The sequence below is a fragment of the Leptodactylus fuscus genome, chromosome 7 (assembly GCF_031893055.1).
Source record: "Leptodactylus fuscus isolate aLepFus1 chromosome 7, aLepFus1.hap2, whole genome shotgun sequence".
NCBI classification, from domain to species: Eukaryota; Metazoa; Chordata; class Amphibia; order Anura; family Leptodactylidae; genus Leptodactylus; species Leptodactylus fuscus.
Window position 1 is genome coordinate 38520944 of NC_134271.1, and position 16055 is coordinate 38536998.

The 16055-nt window shown below is 45.6% G+C and overlaps 1 protein-coding gene across 2 annotated transcripts in view; it reads right to left on the reverse strand.

Annotated features, from left to right (window-relative positions):
* Nucleotides 1-10077, reverse strand: part of EDC4 (enhancer of mRNA decapping 4) — a 310514-nt gene extending 300437 nt beyond the window's left edge. For both annotated transcript variants that reach the window (XM_075281772.1, XM_075281771.1), the window contains exon 1: nucleotides 9889-10077. In XM_075281772.1, the coding sequence (XP_075137873.1) occupies nucleotides 9889-9964 (76 nt within the window). In that variant the 5' untranslated portion in view covers nucleotides 9965-10077. The remainder of the gene's footprint in view (nucleotides 1-9888) is intronic.
* Nucleotides 10078-16055: the final 5978 nt, after the last annotated feature.

A 16055-nucleotide genomic window follows, 5' to 3' on the forward strand; every position in this document is an offset into this window, starting at 1 on the left:
TAAGGGGTCTAGTTTATAAAATGATGTCATTTCTGGTGGGTTTTAATTGTTTTGGTAATTCAAATCTTGTTTGAATGCGCAATGGACTTGAAACATTTTGAAGCAAAATTTGTGTCTTGAAATTCAGTTGGTGCTCCCTTCTTTTTGGGCCCTACCGTGCGTCTATACATAGGATTAAGGCTAAGGCCAGAAAGTGTACATTTGTGAACACAGGAGAAGTGGGGTGATATATTTTAGGGTGTGTTTCTTCATTTTCATGCAATGTGTGCAAAAAAAAAAAAACAGCTTTTAAAATGACACATTTGAAGAAAATGAAAATGTAATTTTTTCGTAATTTGTAATAATTCTTGCAAAACAATATTTGTTTACTCAAAATGCTCACTATACCCCTCAAAGATACCTGAAGGGGTCTAGTTTTCCAAATTGGGTCATTTAATGGGAGGTTGTGTCATTATGCCACCTATTCCTGTCTGCAAACAGCTTGGTACAGGAAAAAAAAAAAAAAAAAAATCACACTCAAAATTTCCAAAATTTGCAAAATGTCTAAATTACTCAAATATGCTAAAATTATCTTAAAGATGCTTGAAACACAAAAGAAACATTTGGAAATACACAATTATTAACTTTTTTGCCCTGTATTATTGTGTATATGTGAGATATCGCAGCTCAAAATGGAAAAAAATGTAAAGATTTTAAAAATTTTCAGCATTTGCGATTTTTTTGATAAATTTACGCAAGTTATATCAGTCTAATTTTACCTTTTCAGTAAAGTAATACATGTCACGAAAAAACAATATCAGAATCACTTGGATGTGCTATACTGTTACAGAATTATTCACTGATAAAGTGACAGGGCAAATTTCCAAAATTTTGCTTGGTCATTAACCCCTTCCCGACATGCGCCGTAATAGTACGGCGCATGTCGGGTCTGTAACTATGGCGACCGCCCGGGAGCCAGGCGGCTGCCATAGCCGCCGGGTGTCTACTGCTTTAAGCAGTAGACAACCGGCTCTAATGCCTCCGATCGGTCCCCGGTCCGATCGGAGGCATTAACCCCTCCGGCGCCGCGGTCAAAGGCGCCGGAGGCGCCATTTTCCCGGCGGCGCATGGGCGGCGCCATTTTGCCCGGGATCACCGGCTCCTGGAGCATGCTCCAGGGCTGACGTCATGTTGCCATGACAGCCGGGAGCCTGTACAAGGCTCCCTAGGCTTGTCTGCAAATTCTCTCTTTTGCAGGCTGGTCTATGCAGCCTGCAAAAGAGTATGATTTTTTGCAATGCATTGCAATGCATTAGTGATCAGACCCCCCCTGGAGTTCAACACCCCTAGGGGGTCTAATAAATGCAAAAAAAAATTTTTAAAAAAGTAAAAACAAAATATAAAAAAAATATAAAAAGTATTAAAAGTTCAAATCACCCCCCTTTCCCTAGAACACATATAAAAGTAGTTAAAAACTGTGAAACATATACATGTTAGGTATCCCCGCGTCCGAAATCGCTCACTCTACAAATCTATAAAAATATTTTTCCTGTTCGGTAAACGCCGTAGCGGGAAAAATAGTCAAAAGTGCCAAACCGCCGTTTTTTCACTGTTTTGATTCTGATAAAAATTTGAATAAAAAGTGATCAAAGCAATAACATTTCCCGAAAATGGTAAAACTAAAAAGTACACCCAGCCCCGCAAAAAAAAAAAAAAAAGACGCCCTATGCATCCCCGTACACTTACGTATAAAAAAGTTACGGCCGTCAGAATATGGCGACTTTTAGAAAAAAATAATTTTAACACAGTTTTGGATTTTTTCAAGGGGTCAAAATGTAAATAAAACCATATAAATTTGGTATCCCTAGAACTGTACCGAAACACAGAATATAGGGGACATGTCATTTTGGCTGCACAGTGAACGCCGTAAAACCAAAGCCCATAAAAGTTGCAGAAATGCATTTTTTCTTCAAATCCACCCCATTCTGAATTTTTTTCCAGCTTCCCAGTACATTATACAGAATAATTAATGGTGGCATCATGAAGAAAAATTTGTCCCGCAAAAATTAAGACCTCATATGGCTCTGGGAGCGGAGAAATGAAAAAGTTATGGGGTTTAGAAGGAGGGGAGTCAAAAACGAAAATCAAAAAATGCCAATGCCAATGCCAATCAAAAAAGGGGTTAAGGTCCAAAACAGGCTGGTCACTAAGGGGTTAAAGGGATCCTATCACTCACACAATTTTTTCTAGGTACCACATCGGAATAGCCTTAAGAAAGGCTATTCTTCTCCGCGCCGTTCGCATACAATCCTGGATCTTGTCGGTATGCAAATTAGCTCTCTCGCAGCACTGGGGCAGGCCCCAGCACTCAAACAGCACTGGGGGCGTCCCCAATGCTGCCAGAGAACTCTCTCCAGCGCTGCCTATATATGCCAGTATACGCGCGCTTCCCATTGAAATCAATGGGCTGTTTTGAAGCGCCGCGCTCCGACACATTGATACGTGTCTAAATGAGCGGCATGCTTACGCCGTGTGAAGGGGCCCTTACAAAAACAGTGATCGGCCAGTAATGCCTGTGAGCATTTATGGTTATAGGGCCGCCAACGCTCCCTATGTCCTCCCCATCATCCACTGAAATGTTATTTGTCCGGGTAGTATAGCACCCAGGAACCTACTGAAATCTCCCAGGCCTGTCATAGTAATAAAACTATTGAGGCCTCAATAATTATAACATTTGCATATAGGGTGCAGCACGGTGGGTCAGTGGTTAGCGTTGCAATCTTGCAGCGCTGGAGTCCTAGGTTCGAATTCCGCCAAAGACAACATCTGCAAGGAGTTTGTAAGTTCTTCCCATGTTTGCGTGGGTTTCCACCTACACTCCAAAGATATACTAGTAGGGAGAAAAAAAGAAAAAAAAAATAAATAAATAAAAAAAGGTTGCAGATCAGGCGTTTTCACACATATGTGTTTTCCTTTATTTACTTTCACGTGTGTTGCAAGTCGATTTTTTTTTTTAACGTATTTTTTAGATCCCCTTTAACCACAGGTGGTCTGATTACTAATTCAATACACTTCAAAGCTTATGCATTCAGAAATAGCGTATTTTTCAGACTATAAAACGCACTTTTTCCCCAAAATCTGAGGGGAAAATGAGGGTGCGTCTTATAGTCCGAATGTGGAATGTAAGAATGGTGGAGATCGCCATGTTCCTGCCGCTGCTGGCTTCCTGCAGCGACAGGAGCATGGCAATGCTGCCGGCGTCTAAGACCCCCTTCCCGGCATCCGCCGTTCTATTGCCAGGATGCCGGGTCTGTAAGAATAATGGCGGCCTCTCTGCTGCAGAGCGGTCGCCATAGCAACCGGGTCTCCGCTATACGCGGAGGCCCAAAGCTAATGCCCGCAATTCGAATGCATTCTAATTGCGGACATTACAACTTAACCCCCCTTCCCCCCAAAGTGTAGAATACACCCTCATACCTGTACAGTTGCAGGCCGCTCCTGCGCGGCGAGGTCGCACGAGCCAACCTGTTCTGGTGACAGCCGGGAGCCAACTGAAGGCTCCCAGGCCTGTCACTGCTATATTGCTATTGCGGTTGGTCTATGACCAGCCGTAATAGTAATGTAGAGAATCTCCCATAGACGGCAATACACTTCCATTGCTGTCTATGGGACTTGCAATCAAATGATTGCAGGTTCAAGCCACCTAGGGGGAAGGGGCAATAAAATAGTGAAGAAAAAAAAAAAAAAAGCTTTAACAAAATAAAATAAATAGAACTTCTAAATCACCTCCTTTCCGTAGAATACATATAGAAGTAGAAAATTACTGTGAAACACATACACATTAGGAATCCCTATGTCCGAAAATGCCCGGTCTACGGATATTTTTCAAACCGCCATGTTTTTTTCTTTAACCGTTTTTTTTTTCCACTACAACTCCCATATATTAAAGGGGCTCTATCAGCAAAATCATGCTGATAGAGCCCCACATATGCGTGCATAGCCTTTAAAAAGGCTATTCAGGCATCGTAAAAGTTATATTAAACTACTCCCCCGTTTTAAAATAATAACCTAAAAAAGAATGTTCTCTATTTACCGAACGTGCACCCTGGGCGGGCATTCAGGGTGTGTCTTCATCTTCTTCCCCGCCTCTTCTTCCTCCGATGTCCTCCGGTCCCGTCTTCCTCCAGCGCTCACGAACGGCCAGTGATAGTCGGGGCGCATGCGCAGTAGCCGTAGTAGAAGCCGCATGCTACTGCGCATGCGCCCAGTCCGGTTTTTCATATCAGTGTCCGCGAGCGAGCGCTGGAAGAAGACGGTACCGGAGGACATCGGAGGAAGAAGAGGCGGGGAAGAAGTGAAGACACACCCAGAATGCCCACCCAGTGTGCACGATCCGTAAGTAGAGCACATTCTTTTTTAGGTTATTTTTTTAAAACCGGGGGGGGGGGGGGGGGGGGTACTTTAATATAACATTACCGATGCCTGAATAGCCTTTTTAAAGGCTATGCACGGTTATGTGGGGTTCTAGCAGCATGATTTTGCTGATAGGGCCCCTTTAAATATTTTACCATTTTTTTTTTGCTTCAAAGTTTTTTCCCTTATTTTCCTCCTCTAAAACCTAGGAGCATCTTATAGTCCAGTGCGTTTTGTAGTCCAAAAATACGGTATGTCGCAGGATGTTTAGAGTCTATACTATAGGCAATGTGTAATATATATTTCGTGTGGAATGTATTCTCTAACCTGTTGTATACATCAATGTGTAGTTGGCTGATTAGGGGTTAGTGTGTTAGCACATTGTATGCAAATACCTCTAACTAGTGAGGACCAGTGAGGACAATGGGTGGAGATAATCTGATTGGCGTCTCCAAGAAGATGTTGGACGGTGCATTGTCCAAAGGAGACAGGGGGTCTGCTCTCTTTGGCATAGGTGAGGGGGGGAAGGATCTGTGACTCAGCCCTTCCCACCCTCAGATACAGGATGTAACAGTTTAGTATATGGGTTAGCCGGCCTGTGAACAGCTCTGCAGAGAGCCAGGATTTAGTTACAGGACCAAGGAACCAAAGCTATCATTGAGTTGTGACTTACGTGGACTTATTGTTAGTAGCCGGCAGCGGTCACATCAACCGTAATAACTTTGTGGATTACAATAAATTGCTGCTGTCTCCCATCCTCTTATGTCCCTGTTGTTTCAAGAGATCTTCCGGAGGAAAGACGTATACCTTTGCTCTGTGACAACTGGTTGGCAGCGGTGGGATCAACAGCGGACAGCGAGATGGACTACAACAGCCCAGCGATTAATGGAGCCACAACCTCAGAATACAGGAACTGGACTATGGCAAGTCTACAAGTAAGGGCCCGGGAACTAAACCTGAGTTACCAGGGAAGAACGAAAGATCAACTGATCGAGGCACTGGAGGAGAGGACCCTGCAAAGCGACAATGAGGAGGGCTGCCCCCAGGAGACTGTAGAGATACGGGAGCGGCAGGTACAGACCAAAAAGAGCAGATGGGTTGTTGTATGAGGAGGAATTGGCAGTGCTGGGGCTAGAAGCAACTGCAGAGCAAAGGAGTAGAGCATTACAGAGGGCTCAGGAAAAGGAGAAGGAGGAACAAAGAATGGCGCATGAAATGCGAATGGCTGAGATAACTAAGGGGAATTATAATCAAACGCCGACACCTAGCCCAACAGTGAGAGAACCACAATATGTGTCCCAGAAACACTTCAAGACATTAGATGAAGTGGCTGGGGATGTGGATGGATATTTTCAGGACTTCGAACACCAGTGCCGCCTGATGGAAGTCCCAGAGAAGGATTGGGTCCGGTAACTGGTGGGGCACCTACGAGATGCGGCTGCGGAAGCTCTCAGAGCCATGGACCCTAGTGGTCAGCGGGACTATGAGGCCATTAAAAGAGCGATGCAGAAGTATTATGCAGTCACTCCAGAGACCTACCGAGTTCAGTTCCGCTCTTTGCCTTACAATGGGGGAAGCTCCTTCCACATGTTCGCCCACAAGTTGAAGCAAGCATGCAAGCGCTGGCTAGAAGGAGAGGGGGCTGTCACAGTCAATAAGGTCCTCCAAGTCATACTTAAGGAACAGTTCTATTCCCAGTGCCCCGCTGAGATCCGTGAGTGGGTGCTGGAACGGAACCCAGCCACAGTTGAGCAAGCTGCTTCTCTTGCAGATGAGGGCCTGACAATTAGACCAGACAAATGCCAGATGGGTCTGGGCGAGGTGCAATACTTGGGGCATAGAGTGGGAGGGGGAAAACTGTGACCAGAGCCCGCTAAGATACAGGCTATTAGAGACTGGCCCATACCACAGACCAAGAAACAGGTCATGGCGTTCTTAGGTACTGCTAGTTATTACCGAAAATTTGTCTCTAATTTCAGCTCCGTGGCCAAGCCCCTGACAAAGAAAAACCTGCCCAGAGTGGTGAGCTGGACCCCGACCTGCGACAGAGCTTTTAACCAACTGAAGGACGCCCTTGCCTGCTCACCTGTCCTTGCTGCCCCGGATTATAAACGAAGGATTATTGTTCAGACAAACGCCTCCACATATGGACTGGGAGCCGTCCTCAGCCAAGTAAATGCCACCGGGGAGGAGCACCCGATTGCCTACCTCAGCCGGAAGCGAGCTGCAGGACCGAGAAGTAGCATATGCCACTATAGAGAAGGAATGCTTGGCAGTAGTTTGGGCCCTCAAGAAGTTACAGCCGTACCTGTATGGTCGGGAGTTCACCGTAGTTACAGACCACAACCCCCTCACTTGGCTGCAGAGAGTCTCTGGGGACAATGGACGACTGTTGAGGTGGAGTCTGGCCCTTCAACCCTACAACTTTACCATTCAGTACCGCCGAGGGAGCCAACACCAGAACGCAGATGGGTTATCCCGGCAGGAGGACATATGAGCTAGAGAGACTGATGTGCATTCCCCAATTTACCTGTGTAGGCCAATAGCGTCCTGCACATGTTTTGAGAGGGGGAGGGGTTGTCGTGGGATGTTTAGAGTCTATACTATAGACAATGTGTAATATACATTTCGTGTGGAATGTATTCTCTAACCTGTTGTACACATCAATGTGTAGTTGGCTGATTAGGGTCTAGTGTGTTAGCACATTGTATGCAAATACCTCTAACTAGTGAGGACCAGTGAGGACAATGGGTGGAGATAATCTGATTGGTGTCTCCAAGAAGATGTTGGACGGTGCATTGTCCAAAGGAAACAGGGGGTCTGCTCTCTTTGGCATAGGTGAGGGGGGAAGGATCTGTGACTCAGCCCTTCCCACCCTCAGATACAGAATGTAACAGTTTAGTATATAGTATGTAGTTAGCAGTTAGTATGGGTTAGCCGGCCTGTGAACAGCTCTGCAGAGAGCCAGGATTTAGTTACTGGACCAAGGAACCAAAGCTATCATTGAGTTGTGACTTACGTGGACTTATTGTTATTGTAATGCTAATTGGACAGTGTCAGACTGACGTAGCTCTTGCCTTTATACTCAGAAATGCCCTTCTGACTGTAAAGGCTTACCGTATTTTTCGGACTATAAGACGCACATTTTTTTTCCCAAAATTTGGGGGGGAAAAGAAGGGTGCGTCTTATAGTCTGAATGTGGCGTCTGGCATCCGCTGTAATAGAGAGGCGGAAGCCGGCAGAGAGAGGCAGATAGACGCCGGGGCCTGAGACATCGCTGCGATCCTCTGTCCTGCATGAAGTCAGCAGCGGGAGGAGTGATGCTATTCCGCTTCTTCGTCCCTCCGCCGCTGGCTTCATGCAGGGCAGAGGAGCGCAGCGATGTCTCAGGCCCCGGCAAATGTGATGGCTTCTATCCCTCCCCGGCATCCGCCTCTCTAGTACAGCGGATGCCGGGTCAGTATCGGTGGCCTCTTTTTCCCCGCCGTAATACTAATAGACAGAATGTCCCATAGACGGCAATACAGTTGTATTGCCGTCTATGGGACTTGCAATCAAGTGACCGCAGGTTCAAGCCCCGGGGGGGGGGATAAAATAGTTAAAAAAAAAAAAAAAAAAAGCTTTAAAAATATATAATAAAAATATAAAATAAATAAAAGTTCTAAATCACCTCCTGTTTTTTTTTCAATACAAGGTGATCTAAGAAATAGACATTCCCCAAAATGGTATAACTAAAAAGTACATCTGGCCCCGCAAAAAAAAACGCCCTATACATCCCCGTACAGCTGCAGGGTCACCTGTCAATGTGGCCTTGCAGCTGTTGCAAAACTACAACTCCCATATATTAAATATTTTACCAGTTTTTGCTTCAAATTTTTTTTCCCTATTTTCCTCTGCGTCTTATAGTCCAGTGCGTCTTATAGTCCGAAAAATACGGTAATTAACATACAGGGCGCCAGAATTAACGGGGCTCAGAGCTCCAAAACTAGGGGGGGGGCTAGGGAGATAATTCAAAGTGCACCAGAGTCTGTGCAGCTGCACCTATAACATGGGGCAGAAAGCTGCACAGGCTTGGAGTGGTTAAAGAGGACCTTTCACCACTTTTGGGCACAGGCAGTGTTATATACTGCTGGAAAGCTGACAGTGCGCTGATTTCAGCGCACTGTCGGCTTTCCCGATCCGTGCCCGGTGTAAAGCGCTATCGGTCCCGGGACCGTAGCGCTTTAGTGTCAGAAGGGCGTTTCTGACCATTAGCCAGAGACGTCCTTCTGCCTCGCGGCGCCAATCGCGCTGTACTGTGGAGCGGGGAGGAACTTCCCCCTCCCGCTCCTGATAATGCTCGTCTATGGACGAGCTGTGTGAGCAGAGGGAGGGGGCGTTCCTCCCGGCTCCACAGCACAGCGCGATTGGCGCCGCGAGGCAGAAGGACGTCTCTGGCTAATTGTCAGAAACGCCCTTCTGACACTAAAGCGCTACGGTCCCGGGACCGATAACGCTTTACACCGGGCACGGATCGGGAAAGCCGACAGTGCGCTGAAATCAGCGCACTGTCAGCTTTCCAGCAGTATATAACACTGCCTGTGCCCAAAAGTGGTGAAAGGTCCTCTTTAAAGGTCCTCTTTAACATCCATAATGAGTGCAACGCTGATCATTGCCGCCATGTCTGTGAGTCATCTGAGTGGCTGCCATGTATCTAACAAATACTTTTGTATTATGTTTAAAAGAAAAAAAAAAAAACTTTAGATGGTGTTAGGTTTGTGGGAAAAACCATTTAGAAAAGAAAGTGCATCTCACAACGGCACCAGAGATGAAGACTGGTGTCAGTGACTGCAATATACTTCATCTCCATTCAAATTCTACAGGAATGACAGAAATAGAGTACAAAGGTTCCTTATCTTCATCAGTCCCAAGGATTAAATAGATTAGCAATGCACACAAGTGACCACAGTGCAATTCAAACTAAATCAAAACAGATACTCAATTCCAGTGTTCTAGGAATGGAAAGGGTATATGAAATGGGTTCCCCTGCAGTCATACATGCATCCCCTATACTGTGTGTTTTTTATCCATTTGCTCTCAATGTGTAAACCAAAATATGCATGGATCCACAGTAGTGAATACCACAGTTTACATGACATTCACACAAACCAACACGCTATTATAGTCCGCATTGTGGGCTACCCAGACTAAGCATATCAGTCAACAAAGTTCTCTATTGCTACCTCCTTCAAGGCCATGCTTAGAATACCACACGGTGGCAACAAAAAAATAAATTCTATTTGTTGCTCCTACAACTCAGTTTTTCAAAGACGTACTGTTTTTTTAAAACCTAAAACAAAAAGGTGAACTTCCTTTAACGTGGCTATTCTATTACCCAAAGCATAATTTTTATACCACGTAAGCACATGTTCACCAACATAACACCAACATCCAACCTCTACCGTATATTTCACAAACTCACTTCCGTTTCCCAAACAGTAATTTCTGTTTCCTCACCTCCAGGGCGATCAAGCTTCAAAATATCCCTTAAGTGCTGAGTGGCATCCAAATCAATATTAGAAGCCGAAGCCATAATTTATTTAGCTCCTTTATCTCCCGCCTTGCACAGACGAAGCGCGTAAATGCCGTTCACTAAATAAATGTACTTCCGCTCCGTTCTGTGCTCTCTTTATCTTCTTCCCCCTAGGAAACAAGAGAGCAGACTAATGGTTCTTACAAATACTGTGGACTTCAGTTTCTCGAGGAAGGATTGTTGACGTACGTCTCACGTGATTACACTAGTCACGTCAGTTGTCCCAGTATAAAGATGGTGAGCGAGGTTCTGTGCTATATTAAAAGGTTGTGGGACTAGAGCACGATCAATATTATCCTGATTCGTCTGCAAATCATATTATTAACAAGTATCTAAAACCTAATTCACTCGTTTCAGCACAATGCTTGGCCAACAGTTCTAATTGATACAAGACAATTTTTACATGTTTTGGGCTAACGCTGGGTCCACACCAGCATTCGATCTCCGTTTTCAGGTTTCCGTCTTCTGCACGCAGAAGACGGAAACCTGTCATGCCGAGTCCGGCTGTGAGTGCCGGTAAGCATTTTATGCGCTCCAGGGCAAAACCGTTTCTTTTTACACCGGACACAGAGTACTGCATGTCCGACTCTGTGTCCGATTTTAAAAAACGGTTTCACATAAAACGCTCACGGCCGGACATCTTTCAACCCCATTCAAATGAAAGGGTTTGAAAGAGTCCTGCAGCTTTCCGTCTCCTGCTCTGTTTTGTGCAGGAAACGGAAACCTGTATGAACAGAGACCGGATGTGAACGAGCCCTTAAAGGGGTTGTCCCATCACAAGGATCCTATCTATACTGCTTGATAATGTGGATGTAAGACTTTTCCTAAATACATTGCTTCAGCAAAACTGCTTTGTTGTCCACTATATTACTTTATTCATTTTTTTTGACACATCCCTTGACTTATCTGGTCATAAGTCAAGTGATGTATCTGCTGCTCTGAGGGAGGAGGGGGTAAGTACACAGGAGCGAACCTGGAGTGGGGGGGGTAGTTTACCCTGTGGGGGGAAGGGACCGCCAATACAGACTGTGCCAGCGTCTACACTCCCCAGCATCTGCCTCTATTACAGCGGATGCCGGGGAGTGTAGACGCCGGCACAGATGCCTGCAACATCGCTATGGGCCTGCCCTGCATGAAGCCAGTAGCAGCAGGAGCAATGCTGCTATTCAAGAGGGGAGGGGGGGGGGGGCGGAGGAGCGGAATAACAGGAGCTCCTGCCGCCGGCCGCTGCTGGCTTCATGCAGGGCAGGAGCATAGCGATGTTGCAGGCATCTGTGCCGGCGTCTACACTCCCCGGCATCCGCCTCTCTATTACAGCGGATGACAGGTCTGTAGTCGAACTGTGAAGGCTACACTGGTCTCACTATCTATGAGCGTGCACGCAGACCTGGCATCCGCTGTAATAGAGAGGCGGATACTGGGGAGTGTAGACACCGGCACAGATGCCTTTGAATATGTAAACCCCGCCCACCAATGACGCAACAAAGCCGGAAGAAAGAAGAATTTACAACAACGAAGACTGGTGAGTATGCAACGTGGGAATACCACTTTAATGGTATATGTGAGGATTCTGGTGTAGTATGAGTTATTGCTGCCATTTCCTTGTGTCAGTGGCTAAACAGTAGTGGATCTATGACACATGCATAATAGCTATTTATTGAAGATGGTTAGCATTGACTGGGGATGTGATACACAGACCCTGGCCAATCAGCTGTTTGAAAAGGGAACAGTGTTTGAGACACCATAACTAGCACATTACCATAAATGTTATCACTGAAGAGCATAGGACTGACCCACTAGAGCAGTGATGGCGAACCTATGGCACCTGTGCCAGAGAGGGCATACAGATCCCCCTCTGCCGGCACGCGTGCGGTCGCCCAGATTGCTCCCTACGGGGAATCCGGTACAGTATTCCCTGTTAGTGAATGATCGCTGCCTTCACCTGGTTGTGCAAATGCACATCCAGCTGAAAGCGGCCTACACTGACTACAGAGTGTGACCTCTGCACCGGCACGGACATAATCGTAAGTCATCAGCGCCCGCAGTGAACAGAAGAGAGGATTCCCCGCAGCCCTTCAGGTACCGTATATACTCAAGTATAAGCCGACCCGAATATAAGCCAAGGCCCCTAATTTTACCAGAAAAAACTGGGAAAACTTATTGACTCGAGTATAAGCCTAGGGGGAAATGCAGCAGCTACAGGAAAATTTCAAAAATTAAAATGGTTGGAGTTGCTGGGAAAGGGCAGGGGGTGTTTTGGTTGTCTGTCTGCCCCTTCCCTGAGCTTGAGGACTGGGATCTTTTTCCCCCACTTGGAATTCAGTCTGGCTGAATATAGGGTATCTGCAGTGCTCTTATTAACCCCTTCCCGACAGAACAGGTGCACTGCAGACACCCTAAATTCAGTAGACCGGGCACTTTCAGACACAGGGATACCTAATGTGTTTGTTTCACAGTAATCTTCTACTTTTGTATGTATTCTAGGGAAAGGAGTGATTTAGAACTTTTATCTTTTTTAAAGCTTCTTTATTTCCCCACTATTTTATGGGAGATTCTATACATTGATATTGCGGCTGGTCATAGACACCCCCCCTCCCCACCCCACCCCCCTAAAAATTTTTTTTTTTTTTTTTTTTTTTTGCTGACTCGGGTATAAGCTGTTGCGGACATCAATGGGTCCTCATAATAGAGTATGTTGCAGGGTTCCAAATTAATTAATTAACAGGCCTGGATGGACTACACCCATCCTTTTAGGCCTGGAGAACTGATTAAGACACAGATGGTGGTGTATCAAAATGAATTATGCTTTATTGTTACAGAGAGGTAGTATTTATACAGACAAAAGCAGGTTGGACTTATAACATAACATACGAGGATTGGATGTGGAGTGCTGACATAATCTTAGCCTGTATCCATTGGCTAAAGCCTACTGTAATCTCCATCTAATTATTACATTCCACACACACACACACACACACACAAACACACACAGTCATTGTATATGTGTATCTCAAGGCCCAGAAGATAATTATATATCAAAAGGCTTGGTGCCACTTCTTGGATCTAACATTCAATGGACTATAGACATCCTATGTTTACACACTCTACATTGACACAAAGGTGCAGCCCTGAAGTCGATCAGATAGATAAGGATTCATTAGCATTCCATTTCCTTATTACCTAGAGAAGAAAAAGGGTTTTCCTTCTTTGATCCCCATAGCATCTCCATGTTAATTAGTCTAACGAATTACTTTGTGAGACAAAACTATTTATCTTTGATAGAGAAAGATGGATGCCAAAATACAAGATGGAGGATGTGATTCTAACAAAGCCTAGAGGGGCTTTTTCAGCACAAAAACTGAAAACTGAAAAATTAGGCTTATACTCGAGTATTTGGGTATACTGTCTGGGGAGGGGGCTACTGTGGACCATTTCATGCTGTGTGGGGAGGGGGCTACTGTGGACCATTTCATGCTGTGTGGGGAGGGGGACTACTGTGGAGTATACAGGTTTAATCCTTTGTGGGGGCCACTGTGGGGCAGATTGTAAATGTGTGTGGGAGCCACTGCGGGCTCTGTACTGTGTGGGGGGGCCACTGCATGGTAGATTGTATTGTGTGGGGGGAACCACTGTGGGGCAGATTGTACTGCGTGGGGCCACTGTGGGGCAGATTGCACTGTGTGTGATCCCTTTGCTTTTTATATCACACAATATCTGTTTTATAGTAGACGTGATATTAGTACAGGCTATAATAACATTTCACGGTCTCTATAAAACAGATCCTGGGCGATGTAAATAGTGAACATTAATTGTTCAAAAGTACCGAATGCAGAGACCTCTACCTTTCAGTACAAGCTCTGTAAAGTCCCATTCACACAACTGTAATTTGTGGGTCCATAATTGTCCGCAATCGTGGATCCACAAAGTTTTAAGGTTAAATTGCCGTGTTGGCACTCCGCAATAATTTATTGGTTTTTCGGTTGCAGTTTGGGTACTCGGTCTCAAAAAGGTTCACCATCATGGCACTAGAGGATCATCCAGTGAGCCCAGGGCCTAGTCACATCAATAATGGAAAGGGGCCTGACAAGACAGTGTCATGTGATGTAATTACATATCACTGAGCCCCTTTTCAATATAATTATTTGCGTAAAGCAGCTCCAGGCTCTTGAGAGCAAACTATACTGTGTGCGGCCACTAGGGGGAGTATATTATGCTGTGTACTGCAGGGGAGGGCTCTGGGCAGCATATTATACTGTATAAGGGCAAACTATACTGTGTGCGGCCACTAGGGGGAGTATATTATGCTGTGTACTGCAGGGGAGGGCTCTGGGCAGCATATTATACTGTATAAGGGCAACAGTGGAGCATTGTACTGTGGGAGGGAGGGGCCTCTAGAGAGTATAACATACTGTGTGAGGTCACTGTAGAGCATTATACTGTGGGGTGAGGCTCTGGGAATCATATTATTTTTTCTGGGGTCACTGTGGAGCATTATACTGCAGGGATTCGGGAGTACATTTTACCGTCTGGGGCCACTGTGGAGCATTATACTGCAAGGGGGGGGGCTCTAGGAAGTATATTATAATGTGTGGGACAACTGTGAAGCATTGTACTGGGTGGTGGGGCTCTAGAGAGCATATAATACTGTATGGCTTGGGAGCAACAAGGACAATTTTGAGACATCACTGCATTACGCTTTCCTGAGTTTAAAGGGGTTTTCCCATCTCAAGGATCCTATCTATACTGGTAGCTTGTGTAAATTGAAGACTTTTCCTAAATATATTGCTTTAGAAATTCTGCTTTCATTGCCTGCAATGTGACCTTATTCCTTCCATTGTTTACACAGGGTTGCAATAACCATGGACCTGGCAGATAGGACAAGTGACAGTTACTTACTAGGTGCCGATAGGGCAATCTGTTCAGCTAATTGCACTTTGCTGATAAAGCCTGGTCTGTTATCTCTCTATGTAAACACACCCATTCTGTACAAGAATCTGCATAATATCTGATCTGCAGAAGGATTGTGTGTCCTGTTCAGCAGGGGGGGTGGGGGGGGGGGTGGAAGGAGAAATACAGGAAGTGAGGAGCAGATACTGTAGACTGCTCCCCTCTGCCAGTCCCTCCACTGGCTACCCATATCCCAGCGATTTGAGTACAAGCTACTAATGTTAACATTCAAAGCGATCCACAACCTGTCCCCTCCATATATCTTTGAAGTAATCTCCCGCTACCTGCCTACACGTAACCTCAGATCCTCCAATGACCTCCTCCTCCGGTCTGCTCTCATCCGCTCCTCACACAACCGTCTCCAAGATTTCTCCCGTGCATCCCACATACTCTGGAACTCCTTACCAAGACACATAAGACTGACCCCAACAATCACAAGCTTCAAGAAGGCCCTGAAGACTCACCTATTCAGGAAGGCCTACGACCTCCAATAACACTATCAACGCACCACCATCTGAACTGTCTCCCCCTCTCCTTCTGTCTCTAACCCCCTTCCCTCATAGATTGTAAGCCCTCGCGGACAGGACTCCCTACCCCACTGTACTAGTTGCTCATTGTTAGTATTATATCTATCTGTATATTTGGTGTATTGTATGTAATCCCCCCAATGTAAAGCACTATGGAATTAATGGTGCTATATAAATAAACAATAATAATAATAGGCAACCTGGCTGAAACACTAAGGGATGGGAAAACCCTTTTAAGACGTCAAGAGCAGAGTGAATCCAGTGACCACTTCCAGTGTCTCACTTGCAGTGTTGCAGCCCCATGCTTTCGGGCAGGTGTGTGCCAGAGGTAGGGAGACGGAGCCTTCTGGGCCAGCTTTGAGTGTTCTCTGGCCAGGGTGGGGGAGGAGGGCTATCCTAAATCCTCTCATTTACCTCCTGTTGGTAGAGAGTTATTTTTGGGGGTGTATTCTGCTTGTTTAAAAACGTACAGCAGCCTTTAAAGGCTGCTAGCTGGTCTCACTGTGGCTTTATTCTGTTGTTATTCCAGTGTAACAGCCTTGTGGAGCAGTTTACTTGTGTTTTAGGTGTAATCAATTTTTGTTAAACATTTTGTTATGAAGAGAAACAGGAAATAA